Below are 23054 nucleotides of genomic sequence, written 5' to 3' on the forward strand. Positions count from 1 at the left end.
ATAAGTTACTTGTCTGGTTTTCTAATGTTATGAAATTTGCAAGCTTGCTATAGTTCTCAATTGTTAATTTATGCTTACTTCGCTGATCTGGTTCTGAGGTTCGCTGAGCTAGATTGTCAAATTCTTTGACATGTATTTCAACTCTGTAACTCTGACATCTATTTCAACTATGTAGTCTGTACTGTCATGGCGCAGATTACACCTACGTGCCTTTGCTGGTCTTAAGTACTTCCATTCTCTGAAACACTAACACTTCACACAGCCTGGATGCGTTTTTAAGATGATCAGTGGGCAAAGCCCCCGGTTCCATCAATTGAAACCTGCGGTAAAACCAGTTCAAACCAGTTCATACAGTTTGGATGCGGTCTATCTCCAGAACTCAAGCAGCATGCAAAGCTTAGCAAATTTCAATCTCTTGAACGATCTGTGACTCTGAATTGAGCTGCAAGACCAGGCGCCACATGATCCTCTGTGGAGCCGGTTGGTCAGGGAAAGTTGGAAGCGCTGGAAATTTTTTCTTCTTCTTCAGAGGCGATGTCTGCGGGTTGCATAGCTCATTGGAGAACTTTGGGATCCTCAGATCTTCAGCAAAGTCTTTAGAACTATCTAAAGATGCACCAAAGGAATAACTGATGACTGGGTTACTACCAGTAACCTGTACATCAGTTACCCGGGGCAACAGGGCAGCTGCACTGCACTTGGATCAATGATGGTATCAACTTCATCAATAATGACTAGCGATATCACTGCAGTAATCCAATCCTCCACCCTTATTCCACGATAACTCGTAGAGTTGAACTTCTGCACGCATAGCATGATGTTGGTTGAAAGAAGAGAGTTGCAGAATCAGAAGATTATTTTGCCCATAGGAAGCAAAACAAGTAGTGACTGAAACATTCAGTTCACGATCTCATAATTGACGGCAACCCTGAATGCCAGCGTGGCTGCACAAGTTACCTCCGTCACTATAAGACTTTGTTCTAAGTCAACCTTCTCAATTTTGACCAACTTTGAAAAATATATCAAATAAGAAACTATGAAGATACATAGCATGATGAACTTAACAAAACTATTTAGAGTTATACATGTCGGTAGATTTTAATATAAATTTGGTCAAAAAAATTTGTTTGACTTAGAAGAAAGCTAGAACTAAAACATTTAGAAACAGAGCAAGTAGAAATCAAAGTCGTCTGGCAAATCTTAAGTCAACAACACTGCCCATAAAAAAGATTAAAAAGAAAAGTAAAACCTATTTCTAACATTGTCTCTGCAGAGGTTGAAGACATCAACACTGACCTTAAAATCCCTAACTTGGCAACCTTTTAGTCTCTAATCCAGTCTGTAGCGGATAAAATAGGGTTTCCTAAACATGGATTGCTCATGAGACCCAAGTGTAAGTGGCACAATCATCATCTTTTTCTTTCTTTCTCTTCTTGTGAGCCCATTTAAGATGAACAAAATTGCTCAACTACGGCGGCTGCGGGATTTTATTATGGAGACCATCTTCCCGCAGCTCGACTACTCCGATGACCTGGCTGTCTAAAATTGAGCCCGTCAAGGGGCAGGATCCGCTTAGCATTTAGTCAAAGATCCCAGTTTGGACAATGCTACGTCAACAATTCAGGCCTGTAAAATCTATTTCAGCGTCAAAATATTAGGATCAAACATTACATGCTGTCAATTTCAGGACTAATAAGACGAAGATTCGACTTCGGCGAGCTCTACAAAAACAGAGTTAAAACAGCCTTTACTCTAAAAAAAAATGCAACGGTGGATCTGGAATAAGATCGCAGATCCCACTATTGAATGGTTTGTTCAAGGTCTTTCGGTTATGGCGGAGTCATCGAAGCGATGAGCAATGCCATGGGTCATCATACGCGGTATGACGAGGGATGACCTGCACTGGTCTATGTGAAGTTTTTATGCTCACTATCAATTTAAACAACTGTCAGGCCCGCACGATGTTAATTAATTAATGTACCCGACCTAGAATTACCGCCTCGGATTGCTCGAGTAGATCGATAGATTCGCGTCGCCAAACACCGGTCCCGCACGCGACGCACCACACCACGAACGACGAACCCCCACCGCTTTTCTGCCGAGCACGGAACCCCCAAAACCCCTAAATTCCCCACCCCGATCGCCTCCCCTGCCGCCGATCTCGCCGGAACCCCAGCAGGTCTCTCCGCCGGCCGCGATGGATTCCGATGATGATCTGCGGGTCGCCAGCGACTCGGAGCTGGTCGACGGCGCGGACTACCACTACTGCAGCGACGGGGAGAGCAACGGCGGCAGGAGCGACGACGACGGGTTCGACGTTGGCGGCGACGCCTACGAGGTCGGCGACGAGGTCGTCGCGATGCGCGAGAAGGTAGTGTGGTCGTTGCGCTGGTACCTGCTTACTAATCTCCATGGGGTGCGAATGTGATGATGTGCACCAAGTGTTCTTTGCTGGGGTTTGGTGGAGGGTTGCTGGACGTGGTGCCGTCCTGGACTCCTGGTGCTGAATTGAGGGGCGCTTCAGTGGGGCTGTTAGCTGGGGAAAGAATCTGGTCAATCGGTGGTTTTCGTGCTGATTGGTTCTGGCGCAGGGGCGAAAAGACACAAAATTTGAGCGCTTATTCTGTATCTTATCGTCAGTAGATGGTCAGTGGATGGTGGAGAAATGGTGTGGGGATTTTTTTGTGCTCCTCCTGCAGCAGGTTTTAGGGTTGCCAAGAAATGACTTTATTTTGTGGTGCATAAGTAAAGATACTCAATGATTGTGGGGATTTCGGTGTGCTCCTCCTGCAGTAGGTTTCAGAGTTGCCAAGAAATGACTTTATTTCAGAGAGATAAATTATGACTTGTGATTTTAGACTGTTGTAACTTGGTGTTCGCAGTATGTGCTTGGTGATCAGTGTAGATGTCTAGGACTAGTGTTGCAAGTGCATGTTGTCATGGGTTTTACCATTTCTGGGTTGCTGATCACTAAGCATACTGATTCAGTGATTCTTTGTTAGCAATGCACCTATGTGCATAGAGGAGCTGCCAAAATATCATGACCGTGTCTATAAGAACTATACATTCCCATGGACTTTCTGGCGATATGGAGTTGAGTATTTCCACACAATAGAACTATTCCGTTAGTTCAAGGGATGCCTGTGGATAGTGGATCAATTAAGACGTCCTTGAAGCAAGATCTCCTTTGCCAACACAGAAAATTCCACACTTAAATTTTTATTCATCCCTATACTTACTGGTTAATAGATTGCATGAGTCACTGGAAGCATACACCTGTGGGATGTATATTTTGTTCCAGCTGACGACCAATATACTAGTCTAAGTCCTGTCACTCTCGTTGACGGTAGTGCAATAGCATGCAGAGTGTCTCTTTTTCCCACTGGCGGAGCTACCTCCTGGCTCCTGACGACCCCGGGCAGCTGCTCATGCTCGACCAGAACAATGGTACTCCCTCTGTCCCATATTAGTTGTCTCAAATTTGTCCAAATTTGGATGTATCTATGCCTAAAAAGCGTCTAGATACATTTAATATTTATACAATTAATATGGGACTGAGGGAGTACTAGTTTGTACGGTGAGCTGAAGGTCAGAAGGTTGCTTATCTTAGATCAAAACACTAATTCATACCGGTTTTGCCCAGGCTCTAGGAGTAGGCTGGTTCCGCCACTACTTTTTCCCTCATGAAGCTAGGAAAGAACCTATGCTTTCTTTCTAGTTTCTCCTCTATAACAATGGGCGTAACATAATTCTGTTTTCTCCTCCATGTTTCTTTGTTTTTCTATTCTGTTGTCTTTTTCATTTTAGCTCTGAAGTCACTCATCAAGCCAGTGTTCTTTTTCCGTACAGAGATACATTGTCTTAACTGAAAATGATATACGTGAGCGGCAAGAGGAAGGCATAAACCGGGTATCATCAATATTTTCAATTCCAAGAGAATCAGCACGCATCCTCCTTCGACAATACAAATGGTCAGTTCTGCTACCAAAAAGTATATGTAGCTTGTCATGTTAGATACATGAAAAGAAGTCGCATGTCCCAGTTGATCTTATTTATTCTAGTGCTCTTAATTCTTTTGTGATGAACTTCAGAGATTCATCTTCAGAAAGTTTCTGGGATTTACTAGATGTAATGAACATAATATGTATAACAATTCTGTTTTTAATGACTGCAAAGGTGGAATTCTTCAGATTAAAAGTTAGATTCTCCTTTTTTTTGTTACCTATCTATCTGTTTTTTCAGGAATGTTAGCAAATTGAGTGATGAGTGGTTCACAGATGAAGACCATGTCCGTCGTTTTGTTGGCTTACCCACAGATGGGGTTATTCTTCCTGACTGTCAGAAGGTAGCTTTTCTTGTCAGCTGGTGCCATATCTGGTTAAATCAGTGATTTTATTTATGTTTTATTTTCTGATGGTTCTTCTGGTTGCAGCTAACTTGTGGAATATGTTTTGAAGGATATTCCACTAGTGCACTTAGTTCTGCTAGTTGCGTTCACTTCTACTGCAATGAATGCTGGGAAGGTCTCTTTCTCTCTTATTTCTATTATTTTATCAGTATTAGTGTAAGCAATTTAATTAATATTAGTAGTATGAAGTATGAACAATACTAAATGCATAAGGTTCAAAATGTGGTTCTGTACACGTGAAAAAACAAGAGAATCCAATGCATGTTTGCCTGGATCTATCACTGAACAGAGTATGCATATGTAAGTTCGTAATGCTGGTCAGTGATGAGGCATCTCACTGATGTTGGATACGTTCTCCCCATCCCTATGGACCCTATGATCTTGTGATATTGGTATATCTAAGCAGTTATGTGTTTGTGCATGTCTGCATGCTGCATGTGCTGTAGGAGTCTGCTAGCCATGTTGCCTGTGTCCAATCATGTTATTTATTTTGATGGTAGTGGGAAGCATGTCTTCAATTGTCATATTGTGCCTTTAGCCTACCTTAACATCTGTAAGATGAGACAAAGGATTGAAGTTCTGCCTTTTAGATTTTACCCAAAAAATATAAAAGGAGTTCTCTCCACAGAAAAAATAGGGATAACTAGATCATTTTCAACCATTTTTTTGCTTGATATATTTTGCCTTTTGGCAAAAATACAAATGCTCTTTATGCCCCCTGATTGTTCATCATCTTCCAGTCTGCTTGATACGCAGTGTTTTCGCTTTTGATATTTTCCCTTTTCCTTATTCATAATGAAGTATGGAATTCTAGTGCTAAAACATTTTTTTTCCAGGGTATATTAGTGCTTCAATAAATGATGGTCCAGGATGTTTGGCATTGCGATGCCCTGAGCCATCTTGTAGTGCCATGGTTCTTGAAGAGACCATCAATAGATTGGCTAAAGATGAGGATAAAGTAAAGTACAAAAAGTTTGTTTTACGCTCATACATTGAAGATAACAAGAAGGTAATTGTTTGAACCAGTCCAAGTCCAGCACTTGTCTTGTCTGTGGACTATGGTCATGTGTATTAAACCTTATTATTTTCTGTGGGCTACAGTTAATTTAAAGGTAGCATAATTTAACAATTTATTTTATGCCATATGTATCCTATATTCCTTATGGACCCTAAGATATTATTTATGATGTCATGTTAATTATCAGATGAAATGGTGTCCAGCTCCTGATTGCACCCGTGCAGTGGAGTTTCTTGGTGATTTGAACTACGATGTCTCATGCATGTGCAAATTCAACTTCTGCTGGAACGTCGGTATTTCTTTTTGGTTTAAGCTTTTATCACATCTAGTTTTATATTATTCAAAATATGTCTTTGGAATGCCACCTTTTCCAAATATATGCAGTGTACAGAGGAAACTCATCGACCAGTTAGCTGTGAGACTGTCTCAAAGTGGATATTAAAGAACAGCTCAGAATCCGAGAACATGAATTGGTTTGTTATACACATAATTTCTTTGTTTGTTCCATAATCTACTTCTGTTTTTCCTAGTGTTTCATGTCAATTAAAGTGCATTGGGCGTCTGGAACATACAAAGATGTGTTGTCACCTAGGCCCAGTATTTGAAAATGAGCGTTTAGTCCTTGTGGTGCATTAAGTAAATCACTTCCACCCTGCCAGTCGAGAGTGTACAGGTTTTCTCATGTTGCGCCTCGTCCTTGCCATAAGCTCCCTCCGTCCTATATTATGCTGCAACTTTTTCTACATACGCATGTATCTACTCCCTCCGTTCCATAATTCTTGTGGAAATATTACATGTATCTAGACAGTTTTTAGGAATAGATACATCCATTTTTGGGCAAATTTGAGACAAGAATTATGGAACGGAAGGAGTAAACACTAAAACACGTCTAGGTACATGTGTATCTAGACAAAATTGTGACACTTAATATGGAACGGAGGGAGTAGGCAGCTGTGATGTGGAGGTGAACAAAGGAGTGGCCTATGACAAGCAACAGGGTATGCACTGGCTAACACCACGATCACATGCACTAGTTTGTAGCAGTGGCATGGCAAGGACCGGTGGTGGTACCCACAACAGGGGTAGTGACTATGCACACGTCACCACCAAGCTGTGGGCATGGAGAAGGTCAAACCAGGGGTGCTCTGGATTTAATGGCACCGGCAGCCTTGTGGTGTTTAAAAGGCGCTCACTAGAAAGGCAGACTCTTAGAGGTAGAATGTTGGACATCTGTCGCATTTGATGAGAGAGAGAGAGTGGGGAAAGATCTGAAATGGCTTTTGTCAAAGCACTCTGTGGGTATTCAAAGGCCATCTAGTCTTATTATTGGTTAGAACCCCTGGTGACTTGCTTAAAGCTCGTTGTGGACTGAAACATGACTTTTCATAGTACTGGGACCTATGTGACACAATGGTGAAAGTTCTAAGACGCACCGCCCTGCACTTTACTCTTAATTGTAACCCTTACCATCTTGATTATTCCTTGTGTGTAATGTACTTCGTTTTAATTTCTTCATCATACATAAGGAAACTATCTCTGAAGTGATCTTTTTGCCAGGATAATAGCTAATTCAAAGCCCTGTCCTAAGTGCAAACGACCAATAGAGAAGAACCAGGGGTGCATGCATATGACATGCACTCCTCCTTGTAAATTTCAGTTTTGCTGGTATGCTACTGTATTCTGAGATTATTTGTTTGTGTACTACATGTGTTTTTGATAATAGGTGCACATTTGGCATTGTTTATATGTTATGTTATGTCTGATGTTCTTACATGATCACAGGTTATGTCTAGGTGCATGGTCAGAACACGGAATTCGGACTGGTGGCGGCTATTATGCTTGCAATCGCTTCGAATCAGCAAAGGAAAAAGGCATAGTAGGTTCCCTTTTGGACATTGTCCTTCAGTTTAATTGAGGAAGAATCATATCCCTGGGTTTGATTCTGACGGAGCATAGCTTGCTAGTTGCTACTTGCTATTAGCATGCCAGCCAATTTTGTACTTCCTGAACTCTATTTACTAGTCAACTGTAATTTGTTGTTAGTTTACCTGTTTATATTCATGCCACCAACCTCTTGTTTTTATCGATGTTTCTTTTCTTGTAGTATGATGAGGCGGAAGCAAGGAGAGAACGGGCCAAGAACTCACTTGTCAGATACATGCATTATTATGAGCGCTGGGCATCCAATCAAACGGTATGTTCTTCAGGATCCTGTTGCATTCATCTTTTTACCTGAAATTCTGAATATCTCAGCATGTTCATGCTTGTTTTGTCCTATATTACAGTTATTATTTGTATTGTTATAGAAAAATCCACATTTTCAACTCTGAACTCTAGCCAAGGACAAATGTCTCTGTATTACAAGACCATGTAGAACACAATTGTTGACTATACAAACCATTCACTTCACTCGCTACGTCCCTCTACACTCTGGTTTTGGGCCAACTCAGATGCTACATTGGATCCTCATTGTTAACCAAAGCCTTGTCAGCACTGGGGTCCACATGCCATTTCAATACTCCCTCTGCTATTAGGAAGTTAACATATTACTTCTAAACTCTTTTGAGGATTTATCTTGTGATCTTAGATGCTGTTAGCAATACTGTTGTGGATGTACAGATACAGTTTTTACTTTATTTTCTACGTCTGTTTGCTACAAAGCATGAACCAAGTACAGGCATGAGTTTTTGTGTATGAATCTATGCCTTGGGTGCTTACTGTTCTGGTCTTTCCTGTGACAGTCGAGGCAGAAGGCACAGGCAGATCTCCAAAAGGCAGCAAGTGAAAATGTAAGTATTTAAAACTACTAAAAAGGATGGCTCTGCTTTTCGTTTGGGCTCCTTTCCACAACACGTTATGGAAGGTTGTGCTTGACTATTTGTCCTCACTTACCTAGCTTGCAAAGTTAAGTGACGTTTTTGGAATACCAGAGACCCAACTGAAGTTCATACCTGAAGCTTGGTCACAGGTTCAACATTATATGTTATTTACTAATGCTCGTAAAATTGCTTCGGAACATAGCTTCATTTTCTGACGCTACTACACTCATCCTTCACTATGACAGATCATAGAATGCAGACGAGTGCTGAAATGGACATATGCTTATGGGTATTATCTCGATGATAAAGCCAAGAGTGAATTTTTTGTGTACCTCCAAGGTACGAATTTTATTAGTTTGCAACTTTAAGGTTTATCGCATGCTTAACACGGCCATACATCTGGAAATTTTATAGGTGAAGCCGAGTCTGGTTTGGAGCGTCTCCATAAATGTGCCGAGAAGGATATTCATGCATTTTTACCTAAAGCTGGTAAAACCGAACCTGCTCCTTCATTGGAAGACTTCAGTAAGTTTCGTGTGAAACTTGCTGGTCTAACAAGGTATTGCAGAGATGTCTCCAGCCACTAGATATTTGCAGTTACATACTTGAATCCTAATTGTGCTAGTTTAGCCTTTCTTGCTCTCTACGTTATCCTGTTGAAGGTAATGGGTTATGTGGCCTGCAAAGCACTTTGAATGCATTTTGAGGTCATGCTGTTGTTCCATTTATCTGTTCCTTTTCATTTGGCTCAAGTCGCACGCACGATGCCATGCATATTTTTCTAATATGTCACAATGCCTCATTATGTCCTGCTCCAAATGCCGAATTTTCTTTACGATTCTGTACCACACAAGCTGCATATATTAATATGATAACTCTGGTAATTTTAAATCAGTGGCTAAGCTAAATTTCTCGTTACAGTGTAACCCGCAACTACTTCGAGAACCTTGTTCGAGCACTGGAAGCAGGGTTAGAGGATGTGCATGGTATGGGCCAGTCGACTTCACAGTCAACTTCGAACAATACCACCGGCACCAGCTACAAGAAACTAGTGACCACAGGCAAGTCGGGCAGGAATAAGGCGGCAAGATTATCCTAAGGTGGCGGCAAGCCCTGCCGCACATTTGTGGACTGCAGCTTCGCAGACATCTATGATGCTCGGTGTAGCGATAGGACTGGTAGAGGGGGCAATATAGAGGCTCCTCACCAGAATTTGCATTGTGAGCCCGGACGCTTGTTCGGCCCAGGCATTCTTGTGCCATGGACGTAGACATATGCAGAGCTCCCAGAGGATGCGCCAGTGTACAGTCAGCGAAGGATTGCATGTGTGCGTGCTCTGAGGAGATGTGCTTTGCCAGAAATGTGCAACTCGGAAACGAGATGCACGCAAGTAGGGAACACAACTACACAAGTGGGATTTTTAAAAAAAAAATCTATACGTTGTCTAATGGAACAATATTTCTACGTCCAATCAGTGTGCTAGCTGAAATAATAGAAGGTGCATATTACAATTGAATTTTGCATTACAAAATCCAATATAATGTGTTACGGGATCTCAGTTCTCACAGGTCACGGCAATTCTTTACGGGCCATCAGCTGTATTGATTCGTGGGTGTTGTTGTAGCATATATATTTCTGGAATGCAGTGGTTATGTTTTTTCGTACTTATAGTTCTGACGAAGTTGCTGCTCCGTCCTAAGTCAGGATACTTCAATTTCGTTCGTGGATCAGCGTGTCAACGGGGTGATTTATATTGTTTTTACCGGCAAAAGCAAATAAACGTGTTCTTGCTTCTGGAAAAATTCGCAGCAGTTTAATCTACATAGTGTGGTGTCAAAAAAAAATATTTACATCGTGTGGAAACATGCGCGTCTGCAAAATATGAGAAAACTTTGACTACTATATCTACTACTCCTATATCATATGCATAAAAAAGCTCAAAATACTTTTCGAGAAAATACATAGTACATATGATTTCCAAATATGCAATCTAAATATTTGAATTTTAAAATAATATTCGCAGTCAAAGTTTCACTTTTGGGCAAAAGGTATGAAACGCCACTTATTTACTTCTTTTCTTTTTCATTTTCGTTTGAGGATTTTGCTCCCTTTTTTTAATGAAATTTTGCGGAACTTTTCATAGTGGGAGCCGGCAGATGGGTCGTATGAAAAAAACGTGGCTCTGTCTGACTGACTATGTGGGGCCGTGCGCCAGCATCTGGTTATAAAACGAGGACCGTTGACCCGCCACTCCCTCCTTCCTCGGTCTGCCCGCCTCTCCACTCTGTCGCCGTGCGCTCCGCTCACCAGTCACCAGCACTCCAGCAGTTTCATCGCCTGATCGCCTCTCCTCTCTTCTCCGCTTCCGATGGCCGCCATCGCCTTCTCCACCGCTCCAAACCCCAAGCCCACGCCCTTCTCCTCCGCTTACCCGTCCTCTATCGCGCACCCCTTCGCCGTCTGCCTCCAACGGCGGCGGTGGCGGCGTCCGTTCCCGGCTCTCAGATCCCAGCCCTCTGCCTCCGCCTCCGTCTCAACCTCACACCATGACGTGGTCGTTGTGGGTGCCGGGATCGTCGGGCTCTCCATCGCCCGCCACCTCCTCCTCAACACCCCGCTCTCCGTCGCCGTCGCCGACGCCGCCGTCCCGTGCTCAGGCGCCACCGGCGCAGGTATCCACCCTTCTCCTTCACGAACCAGCGCTTATGTATGGTGCATCCCATGGGGATTTTATTGGCGCTCGGCGGTGCTGCAGGGCAGGGGTACGTATGGATGTCGCACCGGACGCCTGGGAGTGACACGTGGGAGCTGGCGGTGCGGAGCAAGCAGCTGTGGGAGGAGCTCGCGGACGAGATGGATGGCCTCGGCGGCGGAGGTGCGCGTGAGAGTCTGGGCTGGATGAAGACAGGTAAAACCGTGTGAGAGTGATCGACACGTCGTTGACTCATTGTGATCAAATTGGGGATTTCTGATTTCTCCCCCTCAAATACTAGTAACCAACTATGGCTTAGTGAGCAGTGGAATATAACCATAATAGCAGTACGCTTCAGACTAGGAATGGCGGTATAAGGTTAATGGCATCTCCTATACATGGTCCAGTAGATTTGAGGACTAAAGTTAATTAAGATTACTTTGGACTTCATGCTTAATGATGTCCGATGCTATTGTAGCTGCACTTATATGGTACTTGAATCGACTATGCTTGTTCAACGAGATGTATATGCTCCATTTTGTCTAATCGCACATAGTTTTGTTAAGGGAGCTTATTAGTTGGAAGAACCTCTGAAGAGCTGGCTACACTGGAGGAGAAGACCAAGGTTTTCTGTCAGGCAGGCGTACATGCGGAGTGTTTGTCTGCTTCTTCATTGCGTTTATTAGAACCCGCACTCTCTGTCGGAAATGAAGGTGGTGCTATGCTCTTGCCTAAAGACCGCCAGATTGATGCATTCCGAGCCGTGTCTTCGATTGAAAAGGTTTCTTGTGTATTATTTTGATTCTTCTATTTTATATGCCATTAGACAAAATCTCGCACAAATCGTAACATTTTGTTTGATTAGATTAATAGCTCATATTCCCCAGAAGGGAGATATATGGCGCTCTACAATGATCCTGCCATGTCATTGATAAGGTACCAAGGGCTCCTCTTTTCAGAAAACATTTGTTGGTTAACAAGCATTTTTCGCCTATCAGAGTAGTGAATTCTTTTTTTTTGAAGTAGCTAGTGGAATTACATAAGAGTAGCTTTATATAATTATCTTGACAGCCATGCGTTTGTTTATTTGTTAGGATGCCTTTTCAGTTATGGCAAGGCCATTTCTGTTTTTGTGCATTACTGATGTTGATATTATTTTATGTAGATCAGAGGTTACTGGAAGAGTTGAAGCTGTCCAAACTTCTAAGAACATATTATATGGCAGAAAAGCTATTGTGGTTGCTTCTGGTGCTTGGACTCGTTCGTTATTGCATAATTTCCTAGGACCAAATTCCACATTGGATATTCCTGTCAAACCACGAAAGGTACATGATATTTTTAAAATTTCTCAGGTTAACCTTCGATATGAAAAAAAAAAATTGATTGATCTTTCTGATACTTTCACAGTACAAATTATCATATGTTTTCCATATAAAATCTCATCACATGTTCCTTAATATGGTAAGTACAATGTGGAATTGAACAAAAACATGCATTATTTATGTTACTCCCTCCGTCCCATAATTCTTGTCGAAATATTACATGTATCTAGACACTTTTTAGCAATAGATACATCCATTTTGGGGCAAATTTGAGACAAGAATTATGGGACGGAGGGAGTATCTTTTTCTGAATACATTTTATTTACATAACATAGCAAACTTAAGTGATCTCTACTATAGAGCACATTTGGTGACACTGTTGGATACTTCACTATCTTCGTTATGATATCAAATCATTTGTATCTGCTTCATAAATAAAAGTTCCTGCAACACACTGTTTGCACCAGGGGCGGAGGCAGAAAATAAGTATAAGGAGGGCCAGAGAAGAAAATTTATTTATTAGGAAGGGCTAAAACACAAAAATACATAGCTGATTGTGTAAATATGTAGGGACCTATGAAGAATTTCCTTGTAGCTCCGCCACTGGTTTGCACATGCTAGGGATGCAGCCAACAACCAAAACGAGCCTACCGAAATGACATTCTCACTCTAGCTAACAGTTAAACTGTTGACATTCGTTTATTCCCAAATGTATTATTATTCACATTTTGGTCTTAATATTGCATTATCCATTTCAGGGTCATCTGCTTGTGTTGGAGAAATTCGACAAGCTTAAGCTCAGTCATGGCATAATGGAGCTAGGATATGTTGACCATCAAGATGTTAAGTTAAATAGCGTACCCTTGTCGTCAAAATCCAATGAAGATGAGCATGATGATTTATCCATATCAATGACTGCAACATTAGATACGAAGGGCAATTTGGTTCTAGGTAATCAAAGTAGCAAACTCATCCCTTTGTTCCACCTTTTACCAACCGTTTTGGGAAGTTCCAGAAAACATTGCGGATGAGCAGAACAACTTTTTCTCAGGAAATATTTTTTTGTTCAGACAAGAATCCTTTTCCATTCAACTTTCATCAACTATGTTACTCCCTCCGTCCCGTATTAAGTGACGAAATATTACATGTAGCGAGACGTTTTTTGTGTATAGATACATTCATATTTGGACAAATTTGAGTCACTTAATATTAGACGGAGGGAGTAGAAAATTTTAAATCCTTGATCATCACCACATTTGTATTTTACAGGTAGCAGCCGAGAGTTTAAAGGATTTTCGAGGGAGGTTGACAGGTCTATACTTAAGTGTATTTGGGACCGTGCAGGGGAGTTCTTTCCTGCATTGACCAATGTTCATCTTGATATTGAGCAGAACACAGATATCAGAGTCGGGCACCGTCCTTATAGTAAGCCCCTTTCATTTTAGAACAACACGCAAAGATAAGATCATGTAGCCTCAAAGGTCATTGGATGTAATGTTATCAGTTTATACTCTTTTTGCGGGTGATCAGTTTATACTAATGGAGACATATGTCACGTCTGTTTCAGTGCCTGATGGAAAGCCAGTTATTGGCTTTGTTCCGGATCTGTCAAATGTTTTGATTGCAACAGGACATGAAGGAAGTGGACTTGCTTTGGTAAGTCCATTGTGCAAACCTGCTCAGGTTACTGTTTTTCTGTTCTTTGTGCTTTCCGTTTAGTTAAGCATCTGAGCTTAAAACATCCTCATACTCATGGATAACAGGAGCTGTAGAAAAACTAGTGCCATCCCAACTCCTATCCTGGGCATGTTCCTATTCATTGTGAAGATTAGTAGTTCTTAGTTGTGCTAGACTGATTGTATTATTTTGTACTTATAAGAGATGACATATGGTAGTTGAACGACCCAGCATGTGGGCAGCATATTCCATCTGAGATGGATGGAATTAGATGTAATCATGCATGCTGCTTTTCTTTTCAGCCCTTCACTGTGATGAGGTCCAACTTTTGGGTTTCCATATGCATAAGATGGGAGTAGCAAATGCTGGTGCCATCTAGAGAGCAGAATAAAGCTAAAGGCTAAGGGCATTTTCTTGTCATGCATGATCAAGCTTTATCTCCTTCGATTATGTGCCATTTACTTGCTAATATTGGCACTCTGAACCAACCTACCTACAGATAGCTTAAATCAGGTGATGCAAAATTTTGGACCCTAGCAATGATGAGTACACATTTTATCTGGACTGGAGTACATACTTTATTTAACTTGATATTTTTATTTTATTTTAAAATTTAGATAAAGATATGTAATTTGTTTGTTAAACATCTTTCCTTTTGTGCAAGGAAATATTGAACTGTGTTTCACTCTCTGAAAATGACCTGCATCCATGATTGAATAGAATAGTAATAAACAGCTACTACTTGATATGGTTGACTGAATACAATTAGTAGTGTTGTAGATTCACATTCTTAACTGTAGAGATAAATTGTACTGCTATTTTCCTTCTTTTAGAAGTTACAAAAATTGATTTTCTTCTTGTGCCAATTTTACTCCAGGCATTAGGTACTGCTGAAATGGTCACGGATATGATTATTGATAATCCTGGAAGAGTGGATTTCACACCTTTCTCCATTGAAAACAGATTTTCAGGTGATTCTGATAAGTATTGTGGCAAATTCTTCTTTTGCAAAAAAAATGCACGTATGGTTCCACATTTTTTTTATGTCTTTAACATGGTCTCAAATTAGGGTTGATATTTCAGGCCTTGACAGATAGTTTTAAAGGAGACAAAAATTGCTTCTATGGTTCAGCATCATGCCATTTTTTTCATGTCTGCACTGCACATAATCTCAAATTAGGATTGTTATTTCACGCCTTAACAGTTTTCAAGGTGACACTATTTATTACAAATAGGTCATTATGTTTTTGGACAGGGAACTAAATAACTACTGTACAAACCAACATAATTTAGCTTAGCTTCCAGATGGAGGCTGTTGCCCTAATTATTTCATCTTAATGTTTAACTGGCAGTTCTTCTGGACTTCTCATAGTAGGTCATTGCAGCACTGCATGCTGTTATCAGTTTATTGCACAAAATTTGGTGGATGGAAATCACTATGCTTCCTTTTGGCAACTCGTAATGTAGATCAAACTGCATTTTTTTAACTACACTTCTATTTTGAATCAATTAAATTTTGGTTTGTATTGGATTCAACTCCTTTAAAGTTTGACATCGTAATAAAATGTCAAAATTTTGTAAGTGAATTGCATGCTGGCTCTTCCCTTACATCTGTTAGTAGCTAAGGCCATTAGTATGTATCCTAGGTGGGAAACATTTTGTTTCCAGTACAAAAGGACAATGCCATAGGGTTTGCTGCTTGAGGAACTTTTTCATCCACACAACTGGGTTATAGGCTATCCTTTCACCCTAGTGTCCTCCAAAACCCGGTAGTCTGATTTTAGACTTGGTCGTCCATTGATGCTTGCTCTTTAGTCGATGCACTCAGTGGGTAACTGCTGCTGGCATCGTAAATATCATTGGCACAGCTTGTAACTAAGGGAGCTGAAATTTGCTCTTGAGAACCGCCGAGAAGCATTCCTCCAGTCTGATCCAGATATCATCATCACTTCAAACTCATGATAACTAATGCGACCATCCTGTTGCATATACATATAAAATGTCAGTTATCATATAGAAGAACGTGCTTGTGTAATACAGATCGGAAACCCCCATAGATGGCAGCAACAAGTAAGTTACGGTTGCGTCCTGGATTTCTCTTTATACTAGAACTAGGTAAACTGTGCTGACATTTTAGCAAGTTATGGGGATTGTTGTTGATTTACATTCGAAATGAATTCGTGTTGTCTAGAACTTCAGAATTCAAAATTGGGGTTTAGGGTAAAAGATCCAGCCATTAAAACTACCTTAGTTCATTTGAGATGATGGATTCATGTTGTCTACAGTTTCAGGATTCAGAATCGGTCAGGTCCACCTTTTTAAAATACAGCATGGCACGACATTAAGTGATCGGATCTTTGGATTAGTTTGTTTTCTTAACTGACCTTATCCGTGTCAACATCACATATAATATCTTTAACCACTTGCTCATTAGGGCCTAGTTCATCATCAGCTAAAGCCTCCATCAACTCTTCCATTTCAATAAATCCATCCCCATCTTTGTCAAAGTATTTGAAAGCTTTAGGTAGGTACTCCTCGTTGCTCATCTTTTTTATGTGAAGTAAGACTGTTACAAACTCCTCGCAGTCTAATGTGCCATTACCATCTATGTCACCCTGGAAAGGAAGAAAGTATGTTAGAACATACTCTATAGACTTGGAGTAGTACTTGGTTGCATTTGCATTTAATACTCGTGCCATAACTGGGAAGTTTAGATAATATGCCACTGCGAAGTACATGATTCTGAAACATGCCCTACAGAGTTCCTCTTTTGAAAACTGTCACTGCTAACTTGCTGCAATTGTTCAAATACCACTATAAATGAAAACACCCCTTCAAAAGGGCGAGAAGGGTATTTTTCATCTTTTCATGCCTTCTGATATCATCTGAAAAAACAAGTTAGCAGGGTTATTAAAAAAGAGAGCAGAACTTAGTGGTGGCATATCCCGGAACCAGAGCGCTTTGCAGTGGCATACTATAGATCTCCCATAACATTTTTTGCTGTATTTCTGCAGCCTCCACTTAATTTGCTGTAACCTAGTTTCTGCTATCCTAATCATCTTACCTACTTTGTCATATAAGTGCAAAAAAGATGGTAAGTGCATATAGTAGGTACTCACAGCCTCTAACAGCATATGTATCTCCGTCTCTGGAACAGGATGACCATTTATCCAGAGGCCCTCCTTGAGCTCCTCAAGCGTCAAACTACCGTTCTTGTCCTTGTCCATCGTATGGAACATCTGAGTGTAGTTGTTGATCTCCTCCACCGGTAAATTCTTGGCAACGATCTTGGTTAATCATAGGGAAACGGTTCACATCAAAGTACATCGCACTGGAAAGAAATTAAGAACAATAATGCCCCAGTTCTGTGCAACTTACACCAAGTGCCTTCTTTTTGAACTTGTTCATGGATGAGAATTGCTTCAGCCTGGATCGAACAAGCTCTCCGAGCGACACATTTGGAGCCTTATCGGCATTCTTGATCCATGGATGCTCTGTTTTGTATGAGAAAACTCTTCAGTACGTAATGCTATTCCCTGTGCATCACTAGTCTCCACGTTTTTCAATAATATCAAGAACAAAACAAATTTGTAGCAAACTTCCAGTATGTCTGCATGTGGATTATGAATGCACCGTGTTTGTCTGTGAACTGGAAACACAGCATGTTGTCATTACCAAGGACTTCCTTTGCCGTCAACCGGGTAGAAGGATTTGGGTCAAGCATCTTCTTGACAAGGTCCTTCGCAGTCAGGGAGACCTTGGGCCATGGCTCCTTCTGGAAATTGATCCCACCCTGGATTATCGACTCTGCAATTCGTTCATCTGTGTCTGCACTTTGGTGGAACATAAAAGACCATTAGCACAGGAGAAACCTGTAACTCTGGAAGTGTCCGTAGAAACAGGCAATCAATCATGCTGAAGACAGTGAAGGGTTAAGCAAGCATGCACCACCTCCCCAGAAAGGAGGGACTCCGCACAGGAGGATGTAGATGATGACACCGGCGCTCCACACATCCGCCTCCGGGCCGTAGCTTCTCATGAGGACCTCCGGCGCCATGTAGAACCCGCTGCCGACCACTTCCGTGAACCGATCTCCTGCAGAGGCCAAGACCCACGCAGGTAAGACTAGAGAGCAATGCCTTCTTCCGTTGCAACATGGAAAGATTGGAAAGGTTCCCCTTGCATGGGTTCTCATTTTGGGGGGTATGTTGCTTGAACGAACCTGGCTTGAAGAAGACTGAGAGGCCAAAGTCGATTGCCTTGAGACAGGAGTCCTCGGACTTGTTGGCGAACAGGAAGTTCTCCGGCTTGAGGTCCCTGTGCATCACGCCGTTCTCGTGGCACAGCTGCATACACCAGCACCACCAATTCGCGCAGCGATGTCACGAAACAAGAACGGCTTCAGGTGTTGCATGGACGACGAGGTTTGGTTTAATCTTAATTAATTACCTGCACGACCTCGGCGATGGTCCGGCCGATCTTGGCGGCGGCGCGCTCGGTGTAGTGCCCCCGCGCGAAGATGCGGTCGAAGAGCTCGCCGCCCTCGCAGAGCTCCATGACGAGGTGCACGCCCTTGCCGTCCTCGCACGCCTCCCGGAGCCGCACCACCACGCCTTCTCCTTCGCCCGAGCCTCCGGCGCCACCGACACCGACACCGGACAGGCGCCGCAGGATCTCCACCTCGCGCCGCACGTCCTCGGCGTCCGCGCCCCGCCGCAGCCGCTTCCTCCGGATGGTCTTGCACGCCAGCGCCTCGCCCGTCGCCGCGTCCACGCACCGCCGCGTCACCCCGAACTCCCCGCGCCCCAGCTCCGCGCCCAGCCTGTACCGCTTCGAGAAGCACTGACACGACCCCGGCCCCGCCTGGCTGTCGCCGGCGCCGTCGTCGAGGGCGCCCAGGATGGCGGTGCTCCTCCTCCACCTTAATCCCCTGATCCGCTGCTTCTTCTTGCTGCTGCTGTCGTTGTCGTTAGCGGGGGAGCAGCCGCCGCCGGCCATCTGCTCGTCGCCGCTTCCCAGGGGGAGGATGGCGGCGCGCCTGCGGTTCAGCATCCTGGAGGCCGCGATGACGGAGTAGCAACCGCCCATGGCGCCCCCCGCCGGACGCCGCGGGCGCTTGCCTTTTCCCTCCGCGCAAGCGCGCGCCTCCGCCGGGCTTTGGTCGGTTCGGGCGCGGTTCCTGCGTCCCGGCCTCTGTGTGTGCGCGCCCTCGCGCGGCGCGGGAAGGAGGGAAAGCCGGCCAGCGGTCGAGGGCGGCCTGCTTGGTTGGCTGGCCGCTGGTCTCGGTCGCGGCGCGCGCGAGCCACTGCTTACGTGGCAACCCTGTCGTCGTACGGACTGAGCAAGCGGGCCGGGCGCCCATTATCACCTAAGGCCTTGTGTTGTTGGCCCGACTGGAGATGGCAGTGGCATTTTCGTAATTACGTCGTATATTGGTGGCTCTTCCTTCAAAGGTCCTGGAGTTAGACTGTCAGACTGCGCCAGTGCGGGGAGCAACACGCTCAGCTCAACGCATCTTTTCCTCCACGAAGAGATGAACTAAGTAACTAACTTCTTCTTTCCTTCTGTTGATTAGGTTTCTTTTCTTGTTTTTTCGCTGCTAGCTCTTGGCTCCTTCTAATTGTAATCTCGAGAAAGTTGGTCTTCAGGATTCTGTTTAGATTTTGGACCCCCGCGCCCCACTCCTGTGTTTTCTTCGTCATCTGGGGGGGTCAGATCTTGCGTTCAATTAGGTAAAAGCTTCAACCTCCCTTCTTAATCTTGTCTTGCGATGTCGGCACTTGCTGTTGCTTGGTTCACCATCTTTTGTTCGTGTAATGGGGGTTAGAGGTTCGTTTCTGATTTTCCCTCTATTTTGGGTACCCTACGGCTGATACTTTTTTAGACGATAAAAGATGGGCTGATGGGGTGTGGCTATGTGGGATGTCATTGATAAAGTTGTGATGTTTAATCAGTGGTAGTGTCTATCTTTTTCTTTTTTTTTACTTTCGCCCCCATTCTTGATTTGTCATGTTCCAAACGCCTTGAAGCAATAAGTTTTAGCCTGACAGCATTTACAATTATTTCCACCGTCTCAGACAGACCAGAAGTAAGGCAATGCGGCCGCCGTCACTGCTCTCCCAGTGCCTCGCCGGCTTCATGTCTAATGACAAGGCTGCAGCTCACTGCATCAACGTCGTGCCCGAGAGGGACCAATCACACCTACCGTCACCAGCAGTCGAGATCGTCCCCTCAAAGGTTGTTTGTTTTCATTTCTTGTTCATGGTGAAGTTACACTGTCATCGTTGCTTGGTTCTTCTGCATGCTGAGAACATATCACGATGAAAATGATTTCGTTGTCTGCTGACTAAGTTGGCATTGTTTTGCAGATTGTTCATCCATATAAGTATGCGGGTGACAATATTGAAATGCATGGCATGAATATATTCAAGGTGATAGCTTTTTCCTACTCCTCTACTTAGATACTTGTTTTGCGGTTGACCGTGGATGATTTCTGGAATTATGGTTTAATTATAGTGTCTATTTGTCGATAGACTGATCACTGGAAACAGTTCTCTTCTCTGGATAGGACAGAACTGTTTCATATCCTAATCTTTGCCCCTTCACTAATATGGGATTATTCTATGTTTTAAACTGGTTTTAGGGGAAGTTCAGTGTTGTTGATATTGTTGGTCTATCTAGATCAGATATTGCAACCCCAAAGGGTGAAGGTAAGTGTAATACTCCCATCAGTTATATCATTCTACCTGGAGAGGTGAAGATCTGGGATTAATTATTTTTTGCACTAGGGCCCTTGAAATGCTGTGAGAGTTCACTTGAGCTAATAAATGCCCTTAAGAATGAAATCCGCGATGGACTCTTGACATTCAGAAGCAAGCGGGTTTTAGAGGTACAACTCTAGCTTTGCTTTACATATGTGGTGCTTCTGGTAAAGCTATTCTCATGCATTTAGTATATAGCACTTGCTGTTTGTTTGTTATTGTCCTTCCTTAAACTGATTTCTCATATGGAGCACTGTGAATGGCACAAGTTCCACAAAGTCTGTACAGCATCGAGTCCATTTATTTGTTAATATCGTCTTTAAATCGATATATTTATGCAGCACTGCGAAGGCTGCAGCCTACACATATAATAAGTAGAATAAATATGTAAGTCTGTGAAGAATAAATGTTTCTGGACCAATGTAGGTTCTTTTCATTAGTCGTGTATTTGCACCAACACCTACTCATTCTCCTTGGTTGTTGGACTTGGACATAAGCTCAGTGTCACTTACTGCCCTCTCATCCAGTACAAGCTTAAATTTGGTTGGCATGTGTTGTCTTCGATATGAGTTGTTTCATCAATGTGCACAGTATTGTTCAAAGTTCCTCCATGTAGCTATTTTCTTGTCTGTTTCTTTAGATCCTCAGATGCATAACATATATATTGACATTACTTTGATCAATTTGTGGTTCTTTGGCAGACTTTTATTTATATTATTTTTTCTGATACAGCTGGGCTGCGGATATGGTCTTCCAGGGATATTTTCTTGCCTGAAGGTACTGCAACTATCCATGATTTATCTTTATTAATTGTACTAATTTTACAGAACATGGTACATGTAACTTCAGATTTCTCTTGCCTTCAATCCAAGTCATTTACCATAGTGACTTCATCTATCTAAGTACTCCCTCTGTTCCAAATTATAAGATGTTCCAGCTTTGTCCTAAGTCAGATTTCTTTAAGTTTGGCCAAGTTTATAGAAAAATCTACCAACATCTACAACACTAAATTAGTTTTATTAAATCCGCCATGATATATATGTTCATAGTGTTCTTATTTGATATTGGTATATTTCTATATCTTGGTCAAATTTTAAAAAGTTTGACTTAGGACAAAGCTTTAACATCTTATAATTTGAAATGGAGGGAGTATTTCTGTCCTCTATTGTTGCATCCTTGCAGAAAGTTATACCTAGCCGTACCCGGTGTTCGGCATTAACAATGGCTATCGTTGTTTTCAAAAAATAGCTATCTATTTATGTTTGTAATATTCTTCTTTCAAACATTTTTAGGGAGCTTCGACGGTGCATTTTCAGGATCCCAGTGCTGAAATTATAAGATGCAGAACAATACCAAATGTACTTGCAAATCTTGAGCAAGCTCGAGACAAACAGATTCACCAACAAGGAAGCCCTCTTACTCCATCGTGGCAACAGTCGCCTCAAGATATTCATTTCTACGCTGGGGAATGGGAGGAGCTTCACACGGTCCTGTCAGTGATACAGGAGGAAGAGGTTGATTCATCACCAGTTGTAGGACTAGGGTTCTGCGATGATGACTTTTTGGATGGCTGTAGCAGCCAGGATGGGAACAATATCTGCCATGAAACTTCATCAAGGCGGTCGAGAAAATTATCAGGTAGCCGTGCTTGGGAGAGGGGAAATGAAGCCAGCATTGGAGATGGTGGTGGATACGACATATTGTTACTCAACGATATCCCTTACTCTGCAAACTCTCTTCAGAACCTCTATTCTCTCATAAAAAAGGTTGGTTAGTAAATTTCTAGCATCATTCTTAATGCAACTTCATCAGGAAAATTCTTGTCATGAGATACCAATTACGGACAGTTTACTAGTTTAATGTGGATCTGTGCCAACTACCTCAAAACAAAACCTGCTTAGCCTTACCACTCATCCTGCTGTTCTTGCCCTTGCAGTGCCTGCGGCCACCATATGGAGTGATGTATCTTGCCGCAAGAAAGAACTACATTGGTTCGAGTAGCGCAGTGCGGCAGCTTCGGGTATTGGTTGACGAAGAGGGCGCCTTCGGCGCACACCTTGCTGCGGAACCTCCTGAGAGGGAGATTTGGAAATTCTTCTCTAAATAGTTCATCGCCCGTGGAGCTGAAGCTGAATGAGCCGTCAGTTCTGTACTTCTGTATATAACTTACAATTCCGACCAATTTCTGCACATCGTTTGCCATTTTTTTCTCCAGGAGTATGTTATTATCATGTCGAATGCATGCTGCTCTGGAAACTGGAATCCCTGGATTCATGCTATTGCAAATTATGTGGCGTAACAATGTTTACAAGTTTCGTGAATATTTAAGGTTGAGAATTTGATATAGATGGACATTT

General features: G+C 42.7%; 4 protein-coding genes and 1 long non-coding RNA gene across 13 annotated transcripts; 3 read left to right on the forward strand and 2 right to left on the reverse strand.

Annotated features, from left to right (window-relative positions):
• Window positions 1–91: 91 nt before the first annotated feature.
• LOC112268838 lies at window positions 92–2617 on the reverse strand. Its single transcript, XR_002960330.1, has 2 exons — window positions 2396–2617; window positions 92–801 (listed from the first exon to the last, which is right to left on the reverse strand). It is a non-coding gene; the product is annotated as an uncharacterized LOC112268838 (long non-coding RNA).
• On the forward strand, window positions 2023–9812 carry LOC100823610 (probable E3 ubiquitin-protein ligase ARI7). Its single transcript, XM_003576680.4, has 15 exons — window positions 2023–2371; window positions 3850–3971; window positions 4243–4345; window positions 4433–4523; window positions 5245–5417; window positions 5614–5715; window positions 5811–5899; window positions 6984–7091; window positions 7209–7302; window positions 7531–7620; window positions 8168–8215; window positions 8323–8394; window positions 8491–8584; window positions 8660–8804; window positions 9167–9812. Exons 1-15 carry the CDS (start codon window positions 2198–2200, stop codon window positions 9342–9344), a joined length of 1683 nt encoding a protein of 560 aa, XP_003576728.1. The 5' UTR covers window positions 2023–2197; the 3' UTR covers window positions 9345–9812.
• Window positions 9813–10486: 674 nt separating this feature from the next.
• LOC100823913 (glycine oxidase) lies at window positions 10487–17585 on the forward strand. 6 transcript variants are annotated; one of them, XR_002965989.1, is made up of 11 exons: window positions 10487–10917; window positions 11001–11153; window positions 11504–11718; window positions 11803–11873; window positions 12103–12262; window positions 13018–13210; window positions 13529–13684; window positions 13827–13915; window positions 14239–14449; window positions 14814–14907; window positions 17094–17585. XR_002965989.1 is itself a non-coding variant. In XM_003576681.4 (10 exons), exons 1-10 carry the CDS (start codon window positions 10614–10616, stop codon window positions 15306–15308), a joined length of 1455 nt encoding a protein of 484 aa, XP_003576729.1. In that variant the 5' UTR covers window positions 10487–10613; the 3' UTR covers window positions 15309–15517. The 6 variants fall into 6 exon arrangements, 4 of the variants coding, with proteins under 4 accessions (XP_003576729.1, XP_024318602.1, XP_024318603.1 ...); XR_002965990.1 differs by lacking the exon at window positions 17094–17585 and adding an exon at window positions 15289–15517; XM_003576681.4 differs by lacking the exons at window positions 14239–14449; window positions 17094–17585 and adding an exon at window positions 15289–15517.
• On the reverse strand, window positions 15497–19024 carry LOC100829958 (calcium-dependent protein kinase 22). The gene is made up of 8 exons (XM_003578386.4): window positions 18386–19024; window positions 18159–18282; window positions 17888–18031; window positions 17612–17764; window positions 17315–17430; window positions 17056–17223; window positions 16321–16551; window positions 15497–15915 (listed from the first exon to the last, which is right to left on the reverse strand). Exons 1-8 carry the CDS (start codon window positions 19022–19024, stop codon window positions 15793–15795), a joined length of 1698 nt encoding a protein of 565 aa, XP_003578434.1. The 3' UTR covers window positions 15497–15792.
• LOC100830260 lies at window positions 17927–23043 on the forward strand. Of its 4 annotated transcripts, none has more exons than XM_024462838.1 (9): window positions 19086–19478; window positions 19585–19668; window positions 20018–20173; window positions 20305–20367; window positions 20580–20646; window positions 20725–20825; window positions 21430–21474; window positions 21990–22463; window positions 22634–23043. In XM_024462838.1, exons 3-9 carry the CDS (start codon window positions 20033–20035, stop codon window positions 22802–22804), a joined length of 1062 nt encoding a protein of 353 aa, XP_024318606.1. In that variant the 5' UTR covers window positions 19086–19478; window positions 19585–19668; window positions 20018–20032; the 3' UTR covers window positions 22805–23043. The 4 variants fall into 4 exon arrangements, with proteins under 4 accessions (XP_010238358.1, XP_024318606.1, XP_010238357.1 ...); XM_010240055.3 differs by having other exon boundaries at window positions 19088–19478; window positions 20014–20173; XM_010240056.3 differs by lacking the exons at window positions 19086–19478; window positions 19585–19668 and adding an exon at window positions 17927–18055 and having other exon boundaries at window positions 20014–20173.
• Window positions 23044–23054: the final 11 nt, after the last annotated feature.

The sequence above is a fragment of the Brachypodium distachyon genome, chromosome 4, assembly GCF_000005505.3.
Source record: "Brachypodium distachyon strain Bd21 chromosome 4, Brachypodium_distachyon_v3.0, whole genome shotgun sequence".
In the NCBI taxonomy this organism is placed as follows: Eukaryota; Viridiplantae; Streptophyta; class Magnoliopsida; order Poales; family Poaceae; genus Brachypodium; species Brachypodium distachyon.